Source organism: Dermochelys coriacea, chromosome 4, assembly GCF_009764565.3.
Source record: "Dermochelys coriacea isolate rDerCor1 chromosome 4, rDerCor1.pri.v4, whole genome shotgun sequence".
In the NCBI taxonomy this organism is placed as follows: domain Eukaryota; kingdom Metazoa; phylum Chordata; order Testudines; family Dermochelyidae; genus Dermochelys; species Dermochelys coriacea.
This window is the reverse complement of record NC_050071.1, coordinates 41833921-41858061: the sequence shown is the minus strand read 5'-3', so window position 1 is coordinate 41858061 and position 24141 is coordinate 41833921. Positions and strand designations below refer to the sequence as shown.

General features: G+C 39.0%; 1 protein-coding gene across 2 annotated transcripts in view; it reads left to right on the top strand.

The window, feature by feature from the left end:
* The window catches only part of TRPC3 (transient receptor potential cation channel subfamily C member 3), a 62195-nt gene that overhangs the window by 33475 nt on the left and 4579 nt on the right, over positions 1-24141 (top strand). For both annotated transcript variants that reach the window (XM_038399363.2, XM_043514035.1), the window contains exons 4-11: positions 952-1116; positions 5405-5621; positions 7005-7238; positions 10371-10635; positions 11237-11432; positions 16297-16506; positions 18380-18463; positions 22377-22452. In XM_038399363.2, coding sequence (XP_038255291.1) covers positions 952-1116; positions 5405-5621; positions 7005-7238; positions 10371-10635; positions 11237-11432; positions 16297-16506; positions 18380-18463; positions 22377-22452 — 1447 coding nt within the window. The remainder of the gene's footprint in view (positions 1-951; positions 1117-5404; positions 5622-7004; positions 7239-10370; positions 10636-11236; positions 11433-16296; positions 16507-18379; positions 18464-22376; positions 22453-24141) is intronic.

Here is a 24141-nt window from a genome sequence, read left to right as displayed (position 1 = left end):
GAGGAAACATGACAATAGATTGTGATATCTTTTTTAATATTTAGAATAATTGATAACAAAGCATGTAACACAGTAACTGAGAGTTCTGGTAGCATCATAGACCAGGAGAGTGGCTTTTCACCAGATTCCCAAAATGGAATTTCCTCATATTGCTTCGTGGCAATTTTTGTTTGTTTTCCACAGAATTCCATTCCATTGGGATGTTTTGTTAGAAATGTTCTGTGATTGCTTTCCATATTGTCAAGAAGTCAGATGAGTAGTGGTACAATGCCTTGTTGAGACTAATATAACGACACAGTGCCACTACAATACACATTACAATATAGCTTCTGCTGCTCAGTAGGAATGTTCCAAACCTTATATTATAATCTTGCTTCTTCATATTTCTTGTTTTAAACTTAAAATGGGATAGTTGGTGAAAGAGGTGCTTAATGCTTTCAAAAAGTAATTAGGTTTTCAAAAAGAAATTAGATTCTCTGAGTGTGGGAGTGGCAGGGGGCAGGGTTACAGGTGAGTTAGTTTCAGATATGAAAGTTCTGGGATCCATAGAAACACTTCATATAGATTGGAACAATTTTGGTCTGTTAGGGCTGAGCAATTTGTGAAAACGCGTGAGAGCACTCAGCTCCCAGAGGAGCTAGCCCATAATCTGTAGAGCCAAACTTGGTCTTAGATGTGAGGCTTCTGTTAAATTTAATGAGCGCTGCCCACTTGTGCATCCAAATGCAGAATTTGGCTCATTAATTCAGATCAGCACTTCAGTTTCTGTTCCTTCTCTTTTTTGTTTATGTATAAATTAACCAAAATGTTAGGAAAGGACAAAAACAACATGCTTTTAAAGATCTAAATTAATACTTGTTATTTATTTATTTGCTGATCCTGCATGTAATGTTTATATAATTCTTATTATAAATTGTATTGAACCTTGATTTTCTTTCTTTTTATCGACAGTTTGTGGCCCATCCAAACTGTCAGCAACAGCTGTTGACTATCTGGTATGAAAATCTGTCAGGATTACGGGAACAGACCATTGCTATCAAGTGTCTCGTTGTGCTGGTTGTTGCATTGGGCCTTCCGCTTCTTGCCATTGGTTACTGGATTGCACCATGTAGCAGGGTACAGATTTTTTATAAATTACATATTAAACACCTTGTGCTGGTCTAGATGTTCCTTTTCAGTTACTGTCATCTGAAACGTAATCTTGCACTCCTAGTTTTGTATCACCAGAATTTTAACTGATTATTCAGATTTTTTAGAAATCACAGTCTTGAACCAAATTCTGTTATTTTAAAGAGGGGATAAGATTGATCAAGTATGAGGAGGAAATGTTATTCTATGTACACGTAAATTGTATTTGAGCACTGAGATGTGTAATAAGCTTTCTCAGACTCCATGATATTTATGTTTGTTTTAATATTTATGGGTCAGATTCTCTCCTTGATACCCGCTATGCACTTGTACTTATACAAGTACGATATACTTTTTGCTAATGACCACTTCCTACAGTGGCCCAAAAAGCTCTATATCAGTTCCTCTCAGTTGGCATCTTAGGGATCTGATTCTGCTCTTATATAATTCAATAGCAAAACTCCTATTGACTTCAGTGGTACAGGATTGAGCTCTAAATGACATACTTGCTGTTGCTAAACTGTTAGGTCAGATTGCTTATAAAGGTGAACTGCAAAGCAAAACTTAAATGAAGCACAGTTTTCTAACCACACTTTGAGGACATTCATACAAGAACAACATTTTTAACAAATCATTTCACATTTATATTTTGCCTTGGTGAAATCATCCTGGTGTTTCTAGGTTCACTGATGTTATCATAACACAAATACCAGCAGTCTCACTGAAATCCATTCATTCCATGATATGTGTGATGTCAACCAAATGATGCATTCCGATATATCTTCAGTAAACCAGGAAGAACAAAAGAGGATTTCACAGAGAGAAGTTTTTTTAAAAAGTTTACTTAGAACTTACTTCTTTGCTGAATGTCTTCCTGGCCCTACCCCACAAACTCATTCAGAGGGGGTATCCAGCACAGAAATCTGTGTTACACTTGAGTTTATATTTTGCTTTGCAGTTCACCTTTAAGAGGTGATAAGAGTCTGCACACCCCATACATTTTTAAAAGGAATCTGATGTTTTCTTTCCTGGTCATTTGTTTATTTTAAAGATTAATCTTTATGAAATAGCATAATTGTTACTCAGATTATCTTCTGAAATCACTTTCCTTGACGAGCTGTTGTAAAGGTACCCATTATAGCTGCATGGTAGACTGATGTCATGTAAACTCATGATCGGGTGTTTTTTTAATGTCTGGTATGGAAAAAATGACATTTCTCCATGAGCTTTAATTCCCACTGCCAGACACACTTGGACCTTTTTGAATGCTCATGTGAAATCAAAGTATTGGAAGTACAGATCAACTGCTTAATACTGTAATTTAAAAATGCTTTATAAAGATCAGGTAAACAGAGGCTATTAAAGTCCTTTGTATAACTAGTGAATGTCAATATAGTGCATACTTTACTGCTCAGCTCACTGAATCTGATCCCTGACTTCAGGTCCAGGAAAACCCTGAGATAGGGAAACTACATTAGACTCCTCACTCGCTAAATACGCTGGCTTTCGTATGAAAGGATATTGCTGTTAGCGCAGAACTTCGGATGAGGTTTTAAAATCTCACATAATATATTGTATCATGTCATAATTAATACCATTCTTGGCTCTATACTATTCAACATTTTTATCAGTGACCCAGAAGAAAACAAAAAATCATCACTGATCAAGTTTGCAGATGACAAACTTGTGGTAAATAATGAAAAAAGGTCACTGATATAGAGCGATTTGTATCACTTGGTAAGCTAGGTGTAAGGACACATGCATTTTAATAGGTTTCAGAGTAGCAGCCGTGTTAGTCTGTATTCGCAAAAAGAAAAGGAGTACTTGTGGCACCTTAGAGACTAACAAATTTATTAGAGCATAAGCTTTCGTGAGCTACAGCTCACAAGTGAGCTGTAGCTCACGAAAGCTTATGCTCTAATAAATTTGTTAGTCTCTAAGGTGCCACAAGTACTCCTTTTCTTTATGCATTTTAATGTGGTTAAATGTAAATATATACATTTGAGAACAAAGACTGTAGGCCATACTTACAGGATGTGGAACTCTATTCTAGGAAGCAATGACTCTGAAAAGGATTTGGGGATTCTGGTGGTTACTCCGCTGAACATGAGCTCCCAGTACAACGGTGTGGCCAAAAAAGTTAATGTGATCCTTGAATGCATAAACGGGAATCTCAAATAGGAGTAGAGCGGTTATTTTTTCTCTGTATTTGGCACTGATGTGATTGCTGCTGGAATACTGTGTCCAGTTCTGGTGTCCACAGTTCAGGAATGTTATTGATAAATTGGAGAGGATTCAGAGAAGAGCCACAAGAGAATCATTAAACGATTAGAAAATATGCCTTACAGTGGCAGACTCAAGGAGCTCAATCTATTTATCTTAAGAAAAAGAAGGCTGAGGGGGGACTTTATTACAGTCTATATGTACCTATGTGAGGAACAAATATTTGATAATGGATTCTTTAATCTATCAGAGAAAGGTATAACACAATCCAATGGCTGGAAGTTGAAGACAAATTCAGGCTGGAAATAAGGTGTAAATTTTTAACAGTGAGGATAATTAATCATTGGAACAATTTACAAAGGGTCATGGTAGATTCTCCATCACTGCAATTTTAAAATTAAGATTGGATGTTTTTTCTAAAATCTATTCTCTAGGAATTATTTTGGAGAGTTTTGTGGCCTGTGTTATACAAGGGGTTAGAGCAAATGATCACAATGGTCCCTTCTGGCCCTGGAATCTATGAATATAACTGATATGTTTGAACTAACTTAGTATTACTCCCTTGCTATATTTGGGGAGCCAGATAATTCCTGCACCTTTGAGAGACTGTGCAGGGGTTGAGACAAGAAGTTCTGACCACCAGTAACCTTGCAATATCTCATGAGAGGACGGGGTAACAGTAGTCCTTATGTGTAGGGGTCTTCAGAGACTGCTCTGTGCATATATCCCAAAGGATGCTATTCACTTCAAAAGGGGTTGGAAGGAAGCTGGGAAAGGAAACTGATAGAAACTGTATTTCCTAAGATGCAGTCCGTCCTGGATTTCCCAATGGTGTGGGGCGGTTGCATCTCTGCACAGTCTCCAATTTAGGCCAACATCTAAATGACACACTGGTCCATAGTTACCCAGAAGTCTTAGGACCAGAATTTGATTGCTCTTTTGTGGGTGCTTTACAGGAGGTCAGGGGGAAAGAATGCCCGTCCCTCAAGAACCCTTTCATTGGCACTCATTGAGTGCATAAACTGGGGAGTCACAGCATCAACAGAGGTACAAGAACCCCCCCCCCAGAGATTGGCAGTAGAACCCACCTCAGAAAAGGTGAGCTATGGCCCTGCCCCTTACCACACTGGCTTGTGGCCCCGGGTTATTGCAAATGGGATCACATGCTCCCTCATTGTACAGGGGATAGCAAATGCAGCTCCAGAATGCTTTCCCTTCAGCTTCCCTGAAGCGTGTTGCTTCCTCTGTCTTCTGCAGAAAGACTGCTGCTGGCCACTGCCACTGTTGTAATGCACCTCCACCCACCCCAAATGCAGCAACATTTGATACAGCCACGCTCTAGCCACAGAGTGCTCTTTTAATCCAGATGAATTCATTTAAACATGTTAATGTTTCTGAACTCGTTTTTCTTACTTTGTTGCTGTGTAAATTTTTCCAATTAGTTTTTTAAAAAGCACTTACAAAGTCTTGATCTGGGGGATATTTTATTCTCTGAATACATCATCCAGAGAAGAGTCTGCTTTTCCTCAGGCATAGTATAAATAGTGCTTTGATGTTCTGATTTGCCGAATTCAATACAGCTAATTATCATAGGTAAGCTAATAATGCCCTGAAAACTTTGGGTATCTCCCGCATTGGTAGAGAAGATATTTTGTTATCCACTTCTCCCTGGGCCTGATCCACCTCTGCATTGACTTCCATGGGCATTAGATCAGATCCTCTCTGAACAGTGGTGAATACTCATATGGTGTGGATGTAATTCCCGAGAGGATTATTCTGCATCTTGTCTTCTTTGTGATTATGGAACATCAAAAATGCTGATTGACAGAACCTCATTCCTGTATGGGTTACCTTCTTGAGACTACTGTCAGGAGTGATACCATTGCATGACTGTTCAATGCACTTAAAGGGTATACCTAAGCAGCAGTGGGTTCTTTAATTCCAGCCTATCATTATCTGTAAGTGCCTCTTTATGGTTCTGAGCTGTGTGATGCAAGGGAAATGCTGTATCTTTTTTTAAAAATGAGGGACTGGTTTTGTTTTGCTTTCACAGCTTGGAAAAATTCTCCGCAGTCCATTTATGAAATTTGTGGCACATGCAGCATCCTTCATTATTTTCTTGGGCCTACTGGTGTTCAATGCCTCAGACAGATTTGAAGGCATCACAACCCTCCCAAACGTCACTGTTACTGATTACCCTAAACAGATCTTTAGGGTGAAAACTACCCAGTTCACTTGGACAGAGATGCTGATCATGGTGTGGGTGCTTGGTAAGTATAGAATATTGCTGCTTCACTCCAATTCCATGACAGCTGTACTGTGTAGATAGACATTCTAAAAGAAAAAAGAAAAGGAGTACTTGTGGCACCTTAGAGACTAACAAATTTATTAGAGCATAAGCTTTCGTGAGCTACAGCTCACTTCATCGGATGCATTCATCTGTAGCTCACGAAAGCTTATGCTCTAATAAATTTGTTAGTCTCTAAGGTGCCACAAGTACTCCTTTTCTTTTTGCGAATACAGACTAACACGGCTGCTACTCTAAAAGAAAAAAGCGAGGCCCAAATGCTGACCTCCACTGCAGCCGTGTAGATGGCTCTAGTGGTATTCAGGGGCTACATTGGCTCCCAGAGGAAAACTTCCAGCAGCCAACAATTGGCATAAGCAGATCCTCACTGCCCCCTCTTGCAGCCCCTGGTGTACAAAAGTGCCATGGGTAGGAAAGGCATCTTTCTTGTTTCTTCAGCTTTCACTAAGAGCTATCTCAGTTAAGTAAACATCACTAACATCTTCTTATGTTCAGTGTAATGAAAAATTTTATTTAACATTGTAAAATGAGTAATTTTCCACATATTTGCAAGAGTAAAATGACCAGCTGTGTTCTTCAGAGGATGAAGATTGTACCACTGTGTAATAAATGGAAAACTCAGTGACTCATAATGATACCACACTGTTCAAAAATCCTGGCATTTGTGGCAGAAACCCAGTTTGATGTAATATCATTGATATCATATCAATAATATCATAGCTTTCAGAATGTAATAGTGTTGATGTAATATCACTGATACAATAGTGTAATAACATAAACTGGTTATTTTAAACAAGATCACAAAGCCTCTGCCATTGTATATGCCAGGAGGTCAAATGTTTCCATGGCTTGACGTTAATGCATTAGCTAATTAGTGCTTACTTAGCACTGGAGGAAATCACAGCTTCTTTCAGTGTCAAAGGGCTAATGACTCAGTTTTTCAGTTTTTGTTACTAAACATTTTTTTCATTGCCTAATCATCTGCCAGCCTATTTGAGATTTTATGCATGTTATGTAGGAATATATGGGTAAGTGAAATGGGAGAGGAGCGCTAGAAGGGTCATTCTTCCACCTTTAAAAGATATCCTTCTGCAACAAAAACATCACATTAAGAGGTCATGATGTTTGTGCTGTGAAGTCATTATATTACAACGTAGCGGCCCTAATGTATGATGACTGAGCTTTGGCCCAAAAGATAGCCCCAGGAAAGTTGATATAGGTCGCAACCCTGTAATACTGAAAATGTGTACTTCAGTGCCTTCCTGATGAATCCTTATTTTATCGGAGGGAAAGTTAAATGATTCTCAGTTGTGACTAAACTGGCTCTATTCCTTTCTTGTTGCAGGTATGATGTGGTTAGAATGCAAAGAGCTCTGGCTAGAAGGACCCAGGGAATATATTTTGCAGCTGTGGAATGTTCTGGATTTTGGGATGTTGTCCATTTTCATTGCTGCTTTCACAGCCAGGCTCCTAGCATTTCTGCAGGCCACCAAAGCACAACAATATGTGGACAACTATATTGAGGAGAGTGACCTCTCCGTAGTCACACTTCCACCCGAAATAGAGTATTTTACTTATGGTGAGTTTGAATGTTACTTTCAAATAGTAAACTAGCAGGCACTCATTTAAAGGGACAGTGTTAGGATAGTTAGGCATAGAAACCCTTTACAACTATTTGATTTCATAATATTTACCTGGTTTCTACACATTTGTTTTTATTTTTTATGCTTTTTAAACAGTATTTGTTGTGACCATCAGTTTAACAAATAACGTATTGACATACTAATACTAAACAAAATAGGGCCAAATTCAGCTCAGGTTTAACTGGGCATAACCATGAAGTCCATGCAGTTGCTTATGCCAGAGCTGAATTTGACCCCAAGGGCTAGATTCAACAAGAGGTTTAGGTGCCTTACTGCCACTTTAGGTGCCTAAATCCAAAATTTAAATCCTCAAAACTCTCTGCTCAGCTGCCACCTAACCCTGTAGGTGCCTATATTTCTGTTGGTGGGCATGCACAAAACTGCCTAAGTCTCAACACTGCTGAGCAGCTCAGTGCCTAAGCCCTAGTGGGAGGCTCAGACCAAGCTTTCCCTCACCTATCTCTCCTGTGGAGCCTGATCAGGTAGGATTGCTTAGAGGCTGCCTTCTGATTTGGACCCACACAAAACACAGCTGACGATATAGCGCCACCCTCTTTTATATCCAGAGGTTGGAGCACTCTCATGGGATGTCAGGCACGAGTTAAAACCCTCAGTCTGCCTGATACAGAGGAGGGATTTGAACCCAGGTCTCCCAGCTGAGTGTTGGGGCATAGGGTATTTTTTAGAGTGGGTTTCTCTCAGTCTCTCCTGTCAAAGCTATTCCATTTCCTATAAAATATTTAAATATTAATTGGAGAAGGGACTAGAATCTGGGTCTTCCAGGTGAGTGTGTTAACCACAGGGTTAGAGAGTCATTCTCATTTTCTTTCTGGTCCAATGAATGCTTAAGCATTTTATAAGGGAGGAACAGCTTCAACAGGTGAGATTGAGAAACCCACCCCAAAATATCCTATATCTAGGCGTGGCAAAATTTGATTTTTTAAATTTGTTTTTACGTTTTATAATTTTGATGGATAATATTGCTGTTTATTTTTAAGAATTTTTTTAGACTTTGATCTATTTAAAATTTCACAGTTGCATGAAATTATGAGAGGTAAGACAAATGTTTATTGACAGTAGATGTTGCAATTCGAAGAGTTAAAGCTTTATAAATCATTGAAACACAAATTGTCAACATCAGATGTCAAAATATACAACTTAAATATCTTTAAATCAACATATCATATCTGTTTTTACTGCTCATTCATTTGTCCATTTGTAACAAGCCTAATTCACAAGTCTAAATTTGACTTTAAATTCTCAAGCATTTTTCTTACTTATCAATTTGTTAATTTTGATTATTATCGATGGAAATATTTTTTGTCCGTTTGCATGTGTATGGTGACATCTGTGTTTACCAACAACAATCTAATCCCAGAGCCCTCCCTTGGTAGGGCAAATTGAGGCGACCGCTCTTGGCTCTGCCTTTTGGGGGGCCCCATGGACCAGTGCGATTGGCCGGCGTGGTCAGTCCTGGAAGACATAGGTGTGGGAACTAGGGGTGCAGAGGGTGCTGCAGTACTCCTGGGCTCCTGGCTGCTGCCCCGCATGCCCAGGGTTGCAGCTGCTGCCCCACGCCCACAGTCTTAGCGAAACAGCGCCCATTTGGCTGCCCACGTTTCGGTGCAGCGAGTCCCCCGCCCCGGCCAGAGCCCTGAGTCACCATGGCTCTATGGCCAACAATAGCCCCATGGCTGGTGCCAGCAACTGCCAGCAGCAGCAGGCTGCCCAGCACCACACCAGATCCAGCCCAGCCACCAATGCAGAGCGGGGCCCACAAGCTGGCGATGGCTAATTTGTCCCAGGCCCTGAACCTTGCCCAGGGACAACCCTGGCTAATCCTTCCAAGGCTACCTTAGCCCAGTAGCTAGGGCCCTCACCTGGGAGACTCGAGTTCACATCCTTGCTCTGAATCAGGAAGAGTGGGGATTTGAACTGGGCTGATGGGTGTAAGGGGGAGACTCCTCTCTCTTGTTTTTTTGGTGAGAAAATTGTAACAAAAACCTAAAGAGCCTGTTGCACTCAATAAACTAAATTTGTTCCTCAGCCAGCACTGCTGGCTTTCCATAAAAAAAACCAAAACCCCTCCCCCACCCACCGTTTTCATACACTGCTGCTGATTCAATCCTGCATATGATAACTCCTAATAAATTATTAGCCATTCCATTGCTTTAATTAAAAAACAAAACAAACAACCAAAAAACACCCCACTACCTTTGATGATATAGACATGATATTAACATATGTTACTGGGAAAAAAAGCTAATATTGTATTTATTTCCACATAATTCACTGTTAATTTTTCTCTAAAGAAGCTTTTGTATTAAATATGTATTTTACTATCCTTATTTATGATGTCATTATTACTCTTTTATGGATATTTTATTATTTTTAACCTACAAAATAATTTTTTTACAGAACATATGTGTAGTTATATCTTATTAAAGCAGCGGTCTTTAGTCATTGATACAATATAAATAAAAAATAATTATTGTTGTTAAACAAAAATGGACTGGGACATAGAGTCCAAACTCAGGAAAGACTGAATAATGATTAGTGGTCCCATATAGCTGTTATAGATACCGAAACAAATTAAATAATAAAAAAGAGAAATAAAGATTAGGGTGCATATAAGAATACTACTATGTTTTAATTTTATTTGGGAAAATTTTATCCCCTACAGAAACATGCAAATATTAGTACTGATTTTAATTATTATAGAATCTATAAATGTTATATGTAATATAAAAAATTCATACTATGGTGGGGTATATCCTCATATTAATTTTCATGCTTAACTACCAATAGAGAGGTAAATACACACAATTAGAAGAGATCCTCATGTCTCTTTACCTTATAACTTCCACTGAAAAAGTATACATTTCAAATTCTTCATTCATAACTTAAAAACTAATTGTAATACAACATCAACTACTAGACTCCACAAATGTTTGTCCTTACTAGATACAGATATGTGCATGACAATTCCCAATCTATAGCTATATTTTTCTAAACATGGTGATAAATAAGAAACTCAATTATTTACCCCTTTATTTCATGTCTTCCAGCCAGAGACAAATGGCTCCCATCTGATCCACAGATAATATCTGAAGGTCTCTATGCAATAGCTGTTGTGCTTAGCTTCTCTCGGATTGCATATATCCTGCCTGCAAATGAGAGCTTTGGGCCCTTGCAGATTTCCCTTGGAAGGACTGTAAAGGACATTTTCAAGTTTATGGTCCTTTTTATTATGGTATTTTTTGCATTTATGATTGGGATGTTCATACTCTACTCCTACTACCTTGGAGCTAAAGTAAACTCTGCTTTTACAACGTAAGTATGAAGCTGTGCTGAAGCAAAGAAAATACAAAATTTTAGTCATTAACCGTTAGGGGACTGAGGCTTGAAATGTTATATCAGCGTAGCTATATGTGAAAAAACCCCACCCTTGACCAACATAGTTATGGCAACGAAACACCCAGTGGAGATGCAGCTATGTTGACCAAAGAGTACTTTCATCTATGTAGCTAATGTCATTTGGGGAGGTGGCATTTTTAAACTGACAGAGAAATTCATTTTGTTGGTGTAGGCTGTGTCTGCTCTAAGGACTATGCTGGTGTGACTGTGCTGGCAGAGTTATGCTGACATAGCAGTGCTGATATCATCTCTGTTGTGTAGACATAGCCTGAATTTGTGAAGTGTTGAGTGCCCTCTGCTCCCAGTATAGTCAAATCAAGATGGGAAGAAACCAAACATTCTGTGAAAAAGATTTTTTTGTATTTGTTGTTTTGATTAAACATCTACACTAAAATCCCTTACAAAACTTTAAAATCCAAATCGCAGACAGAAATTTGAGGTTATTTACTACATTTGTCATAAGAACTGTCTATTTATTTATATAATTAGTAACATTCCTCTTGATTCTTTCATACAGAGTTGAAGAAAGTTTCAAGACCTTGTTTTGGTCAATATTTGGTTTATCTGAAGTAACTTCAGTTGTCCTCAAATATGATCATAAATTCATAGAGAATATTGGCTATGTTTTGTATGGCATATACAATGTTACAATGGTTGTAGTTCTGCTCAACATGCTGATTGCCATGATCAACAGTTCGTACCAAGAAATTGAGGTAAGGTCTCTCTCTCTAAGGTATCTCTTGTTATGTTCTAAAAGGACACTAGAATCCTCTTAATGGGCATATTCTGATGGAAATAAGTATCAGTAAAGGGACTACCCCAGTTAAAGAAACTCACAAGAAAACACTGTGCTAGGAGATAATGGCTTATTTCATGAGTATAAAACAATTGCTCAGGCATGCAGGAGTGAAATCAGGAAGGCCAAATCTCACTTGGAGTTGCAGCTAGCAAGGGATGTTAAGAGTAACAAGAAGGGTTTCTTCAGGTATGTTAGCAAAAGAAGAAGGTCAAGGAAAGTGTGGGCCCCTTACTGAATGGGGGAGGCAATCTAGTGACAGAGGATGTGGAAAAAGCTAATTTACTCAATGCTTTTTTTGCCTCTGTCTTCACGAACAAGGTCAGCTCCCAGACTACTGCACTGGGCAGCACAGTATGGGGAGGAGGTGACCAGCCGTCTGTGGATAAAGAAGTGTTTCAGGACTATTTAGAAAAGCTGGACAAGCACAAGTCCATGGGACCGGATGCACTGTATCTGAGGGTGCTAAAGTAGTTGGCGGATGTGATTGCAGAGCCATTATCTTTGAAAACTCATGGCGATCGGGGGAGGTCCCAGATGACTGGGAAAAGGCTAATGTAGTGCCCATCTTTAAAAAAGGGAAGGAGGAGGATCTGGGGAACTATAGGCCAATCAGCCTCACCTCAGTACCTGGAAAAATCATGGAGCAGGTCCTCAAGGAATTAATTTTGAAGCACTTAGAGGAGAGGAAAGTGATCAGGAACAGTCAGCATGGATTCACCAAGGGCAAGTCACGCCTAACTAACCTATTTGCCTTCTATGACTAGATAATTGGCTCTGTGGATGAGGGGAAAGCAGTGGACGTGTTATTCCTTGACTTTAGCAAAGTTTTGATATGGTCTCCCACAGTATTCTTGCCAGCAAGTTAAAGCAGTATGGGCTGGATGAATGGACTATAAGGTGGATAGAAAGCTGGCTAGATCATCGGGCTCAATGGCTAGTGATCAATGGCTCCATGTTTAGCTGGCAACCAGTATCAAGCGGAGTGCCCCAAGGATCAGTCCTGGGGCCAGTTTTGTTCAATATCTTCATTAATGATCTGGAGGATGGTGTGGATTGCACCCTCAGCAAGATTGCAGATGACACTAAACTAGGAGAAGTGGTAGATATGCTGGAGGGTAGGGAAGGATACAGAGGGACCTAGACAAATTAGAGGATTGGGCAAAAAGAAATCTGATGAGGTTCAACAAGGACAAGTGCAGAACCCTGCATTTAGGATGGAAGAATCCCACACACTGCTACAGACTAGGGACTGAGTGGCTAGGCAGCAGTTTTGCAGAAAAGGACCTAGGGATTACAGTGGACAAGAAGCTGGATATGAGTCAACCGTGTGCCCTTGTTGCCAAGAAGGCTAACAGCATTTTGGGCTGTATAAATAGGAGCATTACCAGCAGATTGAGAGACGTGATCATTCCCCTCTATTCGGCATTGGTGAGGCCTCATCTGGAGTACTGTGTCCAATTTTGGGCCCCACATTACAAGAAGGATGTGGAAAAATTTGAAAGAGTCCAGCGGAGGGCAACAAAAATGATTAGGGGGCTGGAGCACATGACTTATGAGGAGAGGCTGAAGGAACTGGGATACTTTAGTCTGCAGAAGAGAAGAATGAGAGGGGATTTGATAGCTGCTTTCAACTACCTAAAAGGGGGTTCCAAAGAGGATGGATCTAGACTGTTCTCAGTGGTAGCAGATAACAGAACAAGGAGTAATGGTCTCAAGTTGCAGTGTGGGAGGTTTAGGTTGGATATTAGGAAAAACTTTTTCACTAGGAGGGTGGTGAAGCACTGGAATGGGTTACCTAGGGAGGTGGTGGAATCTCCTTTCTTTGAGGCTTTTAAGGTCAGGCTTGACAATGCCCTGGCTGGGATGATTTAGTTGGGGATTGGTCCTGCTTTGAGCAAGGGGTTGGACTAGATGACCTCCTGAGGTCCCTTCCAACCCTGATATTCTATGATTCTATGAACATCTTTAGAGAAACAATCTACAAAATATTACAAAGTAGAAGTTAGAGTGAGAACAACTCATTTACACCTTATTTAAACAGTACTTTGAACCATCTGTGAAAAACATGGTTTAAACTTTTTTTTTTTCCAATCTGGGTTTGGTTACCAGCATTGAAAGGCCAAACCTTTTTTTTTTTTTTTCAAAACAGTTTGGTATGGTGCACACAGACAGGAATTTGGTAGCCAGGACCATGTTTAAGGGCCTGTCTAGACAGTTGTGCTTTACCATGTCACCATGTAGTTTAAATCTGTAAATAGTATCAAATTGTGTTATAAACATTTTTCTACATAATGATATAGCCCAGTAAAAACCCAGAGTCCAAACAAGAATTCAAACAAAATCAAATTTCAACCCTTTTCGGATGGAAGCAGTACCAGTGACAATGCAAGTGTGAATGCAATTCCAATCAGAATCCCCCTATTCCTTCTTTCTATGGTTGGCAGCTGAGTACTGTAGCTTAATGATCCCCTACTGCAATTGTTCTACAGCCATTTAATACCTGCCAATCTGGTTCTCTGCCCTGAAGACATGGCAGAAAAACTGGGTTGAGGGTTTGGCTCTACCTGGCAAACCAGCCAAACTGTTTGCGACCTCCCAGGATCTGGACAGATAGTATAGCTCATTACCTTTATACAGACATGAGAGTATGGTAAGCACTGTAAAATCAGTAACAGTCTGTCCCAAAAAACTTTCAATTTAACCAAACTTTCAAATGCAGGATAGGATACAATAGACAGCAAAGCTATTGAGCAGACAATTTTAGCACATGGCTAGTTGATTCCCTAATTCTTACTTTTTAAACATTTTATAACACTTTTTCCTGAACACAGTACATTTTACTGGGTGGACAGGCCGTCACTGCTGCTTAAATGGATTTTACTATATTCCATAAAGATAATTGTCTCGCTAGTCCATTTTCCCCAAAACTTGTAACTAAACATAGATGTGTTAGATACTTCAGCTTCATTAATACATACACTTCTTTAGGTTTACGCACTGTGCTAATGCATGACATAAGCAAAGATTTTCGTGTGAGAGTGTTCTGATGACTAAATCACATTTAACAGCTGTTTCAAGCTTAATTATTCAGTCTGAAGTGTAAGCATCCTTTTTCTGCTTTCAGTACAATATTTAAAACTTGATTCTAATCTTAGCTTCACATTGCCATGTGCCCTGAAAACCTCATGGCTGCACTCACGCACACCTGCAGAGTGGCAGATGTTTAATGCCTGCAGTTTAGAAAGAGTTCTCAAAATTATGAATAGCTATTTCATCTGTAAGATAGGTGCTTTATTTGGGGTTCACTGTGACAGCAATAACTTCATTTCAGAATTTAATTAATTCAATTTAGGTGCTTACCATTCAAATACTGTGCAATAAAAGGAAGGAAAGAAAGACACACCCAAACTGATGAAGACTACTGGTTTTAAAAGTCAAATCCAGATTGCTTACAAAGACAAAAGTATATTTATGATGCCAATCAATCTGTGGCCTTACAAAAACAGTTTTAGCAGAATTTCAGCTTGCTTTTGTGATATCAGTAAGCACGTAAAAATTACATGCAAATCATTTTCTTGGGAAATTCTAAGATGATTTACTCTGTACAAAATGTGATTGAAACATCACAAACTTTAGAATCTATTCTCTGCTCTCTACTCACAAATATATGGCCCAGATCATGAGAGGTGTTAACAACTGCTGGCTGTTGAGTGACCTATATTAAATGGAATTGATGATCTCAGTCAACCCTTTCTAGACAAGAGGTCAAATTATGCAAACCACTATCATGACTGGCAATGACACTCTGGCTGGCAATCTCAGCAGACAGGCCAAATGTACTGCCACGGGGACCGAACTATGCCATCACAACTAGTTTAGAGGTCCGTGCAGTTCACCTTGGCAGGATGTAATGGGAAAACTTGCCCTCTTCTGTACCTATTCTGTGGGTAAATGCAGGGCTGCAGTAGCCAGGGCTGTAATTTTTGTATTTTTTGATGAGTAATAAATTGACTTAAAAATTTAAAATCAAAGGAGAAAAATCAAAACATGTTTTGCATGTGCATTTCCGATACATGTTGAAAATACTTTATATTCCTTAGGATTAAATTTAATCTGGAAAAAAATGAACTAATTTTTCATCTTTGGAGAATGTCTTCAAATTTCAGTTAGGTCAGGCTTGCAAAACTGCCATGAGATTTTACCAGGCTGGGCACAAAACCTGTCTGCTTATTCCTTCTCATGGATGCCAATAAAAAAACTGATACTGGATTACCCATCAAAAGCAGGTCAGAATTAATGTTCATAGGCAAGGCTGTGTGGAAAGGCTTGCACGTTAACTGCTCACACTATGCCTGCCCAAAAGGCAACACTATTATTTCCTCACTTGCACGGCACCACATTTCAGCATTAAATTTAAGGAAGAAGATACTTGCTTTTATTAAATAACTTTCTCTTTTAATAGCAGGACCCTAATAGTTCAGTTTTCACTCATTGCAGTTATAACGCTTTTTAAAGCTGTTTGCATGCTTCAACTAAATATGACCAAAAAGAGCCCATGTAAATAGACACAGCAGGAATTAAGTTAAAATAGACTTGATAACGCAGCTGCATTTCAGTTGAACTACTGGGAATCAGTCACACTAACAAGTTCATCACATTTCTGTATAAAACAAAAAGAGAAGTTATTTAAGGTAAACTCCTTTTGAAAGAGTCTTGAATTAGATGAAACCTAAAGTTAAGTAAAACAAAGTAGACGTGTCTTTTTGTTTCTAATGCAGGATGACAGTGATGTGGAGTGGAAGTTTGCTCGCTCTAAGCTCTGGTTATCTTACTTCGATGACGGAAAAACGCTACCTCCACCATTCAGTCTTGTACCAAGCCCCAAGTCTTTTTTCTATTTCATCATGAGAATGATCAGCTTTGCTAAGTGCAGAAGGAGAAGGCTGCAGAAAGATACTGAAATAGGGATGAGTAACTCCAAATCTAGGGTAGGTCTTAAAATTTTTTCATTGCACTGGATAAATGTGTTTGTTTGCCTCCTAGCTCTTTGCTTTCCTTTAAATCTTAGGGGATAGTTTGTACTTGTGAAGGATAGTACCATAATTAATCAAGCATTTTATTTTTAAAGTGCTGTAACCAGATGCCTTTTAAGCACAGCACAAAAGCAAAGTAAAATGATACATTTTTGCAGGGCAGCAAGGTCCCTTTACCAAATATAATTGAAAGCATAAATAACCCAACAAAAACATCAATCCTAGCCAACTACCAAACAACAAAAATAATTCCCACAAGAAATGCCCTAAATAATAAACAAAGAAGTCTTCAGCCTTATCCAGAAAGATGCCACTGGTACACTTCATGTATTTTAAGGGTAAAATACTGGAAGATCTGGAAAGCTAACTTTTCCTTTCATCGCCAGAATAGGTGAAGGGGCAAGTTTAGCCAGCTATATAGAACATCATTTCCCAAACTTCTTCACTGCCAAAAGCTATGTTTCTGACAGGGATGAGGGATAATTGGGCCTTTGTGGTATAATAATATCTAGCGCTTCCCTAACATCTTCACTCATAGCAGCTGAATGTTCTTCACAAATAGTAATAAATTCAGTCTTGCAACACTGTGAGATAGATAACTATTGTTCCCATTTTGCAGACAGATAACCGGGGCACAGAGAGGTTAAAAGTGACCTTTAAAGGATTATTTTTATGAATTAGGATCGTGGCCTTTTTTGATGGTTTACCATATATACAGAAGGATTGAAAGCATTTTTTTTAAAGTCATCTATTTTGGTTGCTTTTTACTTTATAAAATATTGGAAATGGCAGGTCTGGTCTTTGCTTTTTGCTGAAGGACTTTCTAAAACTTCTGTTTGTTATGAACCATCAGGAGTGTTGAATCTTTAACAAAGATATTTCTTTACCTTTATATTATTTGGGCACTGGAGTTAAAACTACATATCCCAAAAGTAGTTTGAAACAGTTTAGCTAAAAAACTTTTCCCCTCCTAATTACTGGGCTTTCACTCTATGACCTCTTGTAATGTCCTCATTTCACTAGTACTCCGGTCTCCAGAAAGTCTTTCAAGATAGGTAAAACCTGAACGTATAATGTAAAAAAAATAATTAAGCAGAATTGTTTCTGTTATGATAAAACCACTCAGGTTTTCTTTATACATCACACAAAAATGAAATAGAGAGTGTGTGTATCTATCTGTATCTATATTTTTTAGTGGTCACTTTTAAATGACTTTAAATGGTCACACAAGAAGTTCATGGCAGAGCCAGTAATAGATCCCAGGAGTCTGATTTTCCTCTCACCTCCACAAGTTTTTCACTGCTGTAACTCCTAATTCCCACTGTTGTAAATGAGGCCTCAGATCTTCTAATCCTCAACCTTATGGTTTAGCCACAAGACCATCTTTTCACAACCCTTTTCCCCTTCTCTTTCTACTCCAGAGCTATAAAACTCTAAGTATTTGGACAATAGTTTATTGCTGCACTAATAACTTGATGGTGAACTGTTTTCCAAATATATTATTATTATTCCTCAAGGCCATGATTCAGCAAAATACATAAGTCCATGCTTTGACTTTAATGAGACTTGGGCACATTTTTGAAGTATATGCTTAAGTGCTTTGCTGAATAGGGATGGCCTTAAGCACATACTTGAAATTAAACTCATGCTTAGGTGCTTTGCTGAGTTTGGGCCCAAATTATTTTCAATGTTTTCTGAAAACAATATTCTGAAATGATATGCTATTGCCATATTACTCTGTTATGTCATATGGAAAAAAGATGAAGCTGGGTTATAGTAGCTGTGAATTCCATAGAATATGTTCTAATTTAGCTTTATTGTTTCCTAGTTAAACCTTGTCACTCAGTCTAACTCAAGGGTTTTCGAATCGCACAGTTTTAACAGTATTCTCAATCAGCCAACACGCTATCAGGTAAGGAATTCAGTGGGCTCTAGTTTAGAGGAATGTGATAATGTGAGGATACTAACAGAATTCTGTGCTTCAAATACACTGAGTCTTCCCAAGACGAAAAAGAATTCTCTCAGCAATCAGAGAAGCATATTGTTGCTGCTACTGTATGCGCACAGTACTTGTATCTTGTTTTTCAAGCCCCATCATTTGAAACATTTAAAACTAGTTCTCCAACAGGCTTTTCCTTGATCTGGCCATTTTGACAACTTGTGCAGCAAATGACAGAAGCAAATTTCTGGGGAAAGATCCGGAGAGCTCTGGGTTGATATTCTCTTCTCTTCCTTTCTTTAGAGGTTCTTTCTGATTACATGTTCTGTGAGATGCTTGAATGTTCTGGAGATGGAGGGGAAGAGGAAGTGGGGGACAGGGTGGGTCCTTCTGCTAGGATGGGGAGCCTGTCAGAGACTATTCGATCCAGCTCAGAAAGGGAAGAATATTTGCTCTGGACCCTACTGGAGAATCTTTTGCACACTAAGCAGATTCTGTGAAAGGGGCACTAATCTGTAGTGGTTAGGTTAGGCTATATATCAGTAAATAAACTTGCATAGCCTCAGATATGAGCAGGGCAACAACAGGAGTGCATAAAAGGAGCCCTTGCAGTAGGGGTGTCCAAAATATGGCCCAATGGCCAGATCCTGCCTCCTTAAAACATTTATGTCAAAGGACATACTTAGACTGTGCAGAGCCCTCATGGTTGTAAAGATGACCTTCCAAATGTGAACCAAGTATAGCTGATAGAGTACTGTCTTCCTGAGGCTGCCAACAGCTTTACATAATAATGTAGAGGTGTAAACCCTGTCTCAGTGTCAGCTCTGAAGCCCAATGATGACATGTCAATGTTAACATTAACTATTTCATTGCTTATAATTTTGGTTTATAGAATGGAGAAGGGAGTGGGAGGCTATCCCACAGGAAAGCAGAAACTGAGAGTATCTTTAGGGACAGGAAACTCACAGAGAGAGAGAGAAAATGAGAACAGAGAATAAGAAAGGAAGAGAAACAGAGGGTAGAAAAGCAGAGTGGAGCACATTTCCTCACTGAGTGATACTGACAGACAGCAAGGTGCTAAAAAAATAAATAATAACTAAAAGTTATTTATTATTTGGTGGGCTGGCAGGATTGTGAGGAGCTCAATAAGCCTTGGAAACATTTAAAAAATGTCTAATCAAAATATCATTTTGACTTTCTAAATGAAATTTGGGATTTCCTGTTCTGCAGGAAATTTTGAAACTTTATGTTTTCTTCTGTTTTAGAACAAAAGCTTGCTTTAAATTTCAGAATTTATCACCGATTTGGAATTCCAGTTTCCAGCCAGCTTTAGTTCCCACACTGTGGTCCATAAATCCCTGGGGGTTTGTGAAAACATTTGCTAGCTAGTCATATTGAGATGACTTTTTTTTTCTTGTTTCCAGCTGCCAAACTGAAATAAAAGCCGATAAAAATTCATTAAATACTTTCTGTAATATTACTGATCCCTGTAAGCAATTGCTGTAGTTGTCACAGGCATGTTATGCAATCATGAAGGGGAGAGGAGATGGCTAATGCCATGTGCATGTGAGGAGTGGTTGTCCACTTGATCTGAGTGGGCAGGAGGGTGACCCCAAGACAATCTTCCTGTTAAATTGTGACTCACACAATGAAAACGTCTGGGAACCCCTGCCATAGATAGTATTAAAGTGAATTCAGCTCCAAAAAAAAATTACTGTGAAGGGATGGAATTAAACCCCTACAACTGAGAGGTAAGGCTGAAAACTTAGGGGCTATTGCAACTCTAACCTTTTCCCATGCACCATCATATATGAGTTAAAGGGATGGATTGGTAAACAGGATGATCAGTCCTAATTCTAAACATTTTTTTAAAATAGTTGTGCTTGAAGTTTTTGCCCATTTGGTACATACATTAAACTAAAGAAACAAATCCTAAAGGAAGGTCACAACACTCTCTATATTCAGGCTTGTCAAGATCAATCACAGTGAAAAATTTATGGCTAGTTAATTTCAAACAGCAATCCCCGTAGATTAATCCAAGCATATATGTCAATTTAAAAGACTGCTCCTATATCCAGATACTTCTTACTCTTGATCTAGAGCTGACCTGTAGGCACACATAAAGTGCTTAGGATGGGGTTGGTGGCTTATCAGAGTTCAGTACTTCATGAGATACCTGAGTATCTCACGAGATACAGAAGGATACCAAGGATGCTCATGCCTTGTGCTGAAAGGAGTTCACAGCACTGACCTGAAGCTCTCATCATTTTGGGTAAGGGAACATATTTAGGGGAAAAACCTGCTCCCCTGTTTAGGTACAGAAGGCTCCAAACACAGTAAAACCACCACAGTTCTGCTGAAGCAGGAAGCCGACTGCAGAGAGGCTGCACAGGATAATTCCATACCCTGTGTACAGTGAAAAACAGAACAGTTCTCCACAGCTATATCAAGGGAGTTGGAACGATGTGGGAGGGGTCGCAATTGAGTCCATTTTGGGTTGTTTCACCAGTCAAAATCACTGCATGGGGAAAGGGCTGTAGAGGAGCTGTGCTGGTATTCAGGGCCGATTCCATCCCTGATGACTGTGTAGATGTGTCTCTTGTATAAGGCTTATTACTTAGGCTTTGCATGGAGGTCCATCGTTTTAAATCTTAAGCAATAACAATGGAGGTAACTAGGCATTTCCTGGGTATTAATGACTGGCTGGAAGGGATTGATGGCCTGAAGTTCATATAAATACAAATGCCAGCGTCATTAATCCCCAGGAAATGTTCTATGCTGAAGTCATTATTGCTAAGTCCTGCAGTTCTTTTCAGGCAACTCTCTCATTGACTCCTAAGCCTGAGTAAAGGACACTGATTGAACCATAAGATGAAAATGAAATAACCAGATGAATGTGCATTTTGGGTATTGTATTTTCAGGTGGTATTTGCAGAGAATTTTCTATATCATTAATGCCTTGTACAATAGCCAGTTTAATTTTATAAATCATCTCTCAACACTCCATTTAACCTCATATTGTATGGTATATTCTGGTCAGTAAAGAGGTGCTTTATTATAGCCTCAGGAAAGGTAGCAAGTCCTCAAAATCAGTGCTACTCAAAGTGGTGGTCTGCACGCACATTGGAAAAAAATAATTTCAGGTCCCCCACATCAGATAGCTTGAGAAGCACTGCTCTAAATCATAGCATGTATGCAGTGACACAGCTCCTGCCAAAGCACAAGGAAATAGAATGAGACCTTGGAAAGTAAGGGATTGGAAAATCTACTGAGAAGGAGAAGGTGTGAGTGAAAATCCTACAGTTAACCTGCCATACTGAGTCCCTGACATAGGGAAGTTAGAACTAGAAGTCTTCACAATATTTATAAAGTAATGGAAATAATTTTAATTTGAAGGTTTGGATATTTTGTTACAAGTGTGAAAAGTAGTCATATTTTCTCAAGCATTGCCAAATTTTGCTATTTTTTTCCAGTAAAAACTGACCCATTTTCAAGTGAATGTGGCTTTGTAGCAAAATCAGCTGAGAACTGGTACATGTTTTAGATATAAACAATAGCTATTTTGTAGAATTTTACGGAAAAGCAAAATTTCAGGAGTGTGAAATTGCTTGAAATGAAGGGGCAATAATGTTATGAAAATATTGTTAGCACTTTTGTACCACTCCAGTTAAGACCTCCTGCTGGCCTGGGCTGCATATAAGAGGAATGTAGACAAGGAAGGGATCATACTTTAATGTCTGGGTCTACTTAACCCACCAATAAAAGCAAAGATGAAGAAAATGCTGACTTCTTGGCTGTGAGACATTTCACTTACAGGCATATGAGACATTTAAGTGAAAGAACATAGGCTGTCTAAATGCTTAACTATGTATTTTTTATCCAACAGCAAATCATGAAAAGGCTTATAAAACGTTATGTTCTGAAAGCACAAGTGGACAAAGAAAACGATGAAGTGAATGAAGGTGAGAGCCACTGTAAACACAGCATTAACAGATACTGTTTTTCTGCAGGACTATAGTATTATTATTTATTTGTACTACAGTAACACCTAGAAACCCCAGCTGAGATCATTCTACTAGATGAACTTAGCACAAATATATAGCAAGAGACAGTCTTTGCCACAAAGAACTTGCAATGTAATAGTCAAGACAGACAAATCATGGGAGAAAGGATGTAGTATCCCTATTTTCTAGACTGGGGAACTGAAGGACAGAGAGATTAAGTAACTTGCCCAAAATCTCACAGGAAATCGGTGATGAAGCTAGGAATTGAACTCAGATATCCTATGTCCCAGTCTAGTAACTCCTTCCTCTTCATTTCATTTCAACTGAACACACAATGTATTGTATTACACTGTGAACCATTTGTTCCCCTTCTTCCATAAAACTCGAAGAGGGAACTGGAAGAGGGAACATTCACCTGTAAAATTCCATGGCCCTGGGAGAACCACCAATCTACATTGAAGATGGCTATGTGGTAGCTGTATGATGGGAAAAGAAAGGGGCAATGGCCACAGTTCCTGGTGTGGGCCAGAGTCCTATGAGAAATGGTAGGACAGCCCTTAAAGAATCTTAGTCGGCTTCAGAAAGCTTTTCTGACCCTAGTTCTATTTCAGCCAAGGCAACATGGCTCTCTAACTTGCAGTAGTGGCTTTGGCCTGTCAGTCAGTCACCACATACCCCATAACTCTCTGCAAGGAGAAGCAGACATGGAAGCAAGAAGTTAGTTACGCTCAAAGAAAAAAGAATTTATGATGCAAAATACGTCATTGGTTACTTGAGAGGCAAACACACTGCATAGCGGCTATTACCCTGACTCTTCCCCTCACCAGATGGCCCTGACAGAGCTGAGCTTGTGCCCTGTAGAAGCAAAGGCTGCAGGCAGTTTGTATGATGGAGAAGTATGCACTGCATAGCTTTCTTCCGTCCGTATGGCCCTTTCACCCCAGTTTCTGCAGGATTTCCATGGTTTTGCACTCATTCACGCTACACAGTGAGGGGAATCATATAGGTCTATAAAAAGAACAGGAATACTTGTGGCATCTTAGAGACTAACAAATTTATTAGAGCATAAGCTTTTGTGGGCTACAGCCCACTTCATTGGATGCATAGAATGGAACATATAGTAAGAAGATATATATACATACAGAGAACATGAAAAAGTGGAGTAAGAGGCTAATTAATTAAGATGAGCTATTATCAGCAGGAGAAAAAAACTTTTGTAGTGATAATCAAGATGGCCCGTTTAGACAGTTGACAAGAAGGCATGAGGATATTTAACATGGGGAAATAGATTCAATATGTGTAATGACCCAGCCACTCCCAGTCTCTATTCAAACCCAAGTTAATGGTATCTAGTTTGCATATTAATTCAAGCTCTGCAGTTTCTTGTTGGAGTCTGTTTTTGAAGCTTTTCTGTTGCAAAATTGCCACCTTTAAATCTGTTACGGAGTGGCCAGACAGGTCTATATTAAATCACACATGCATTGCACTGCTCAGCAATACGTCTTCAAACATAGGTCTATCAAAACCATTCATGTGACAAAAATATCACTCAGAATATTGCCTACACGTTGGTGTGAAGAAAAAGGCAGTTCTTGTCTACTGTCAAACTGTAATAATTAAAATCTTTTAAGAAAGATATTGAAAAAT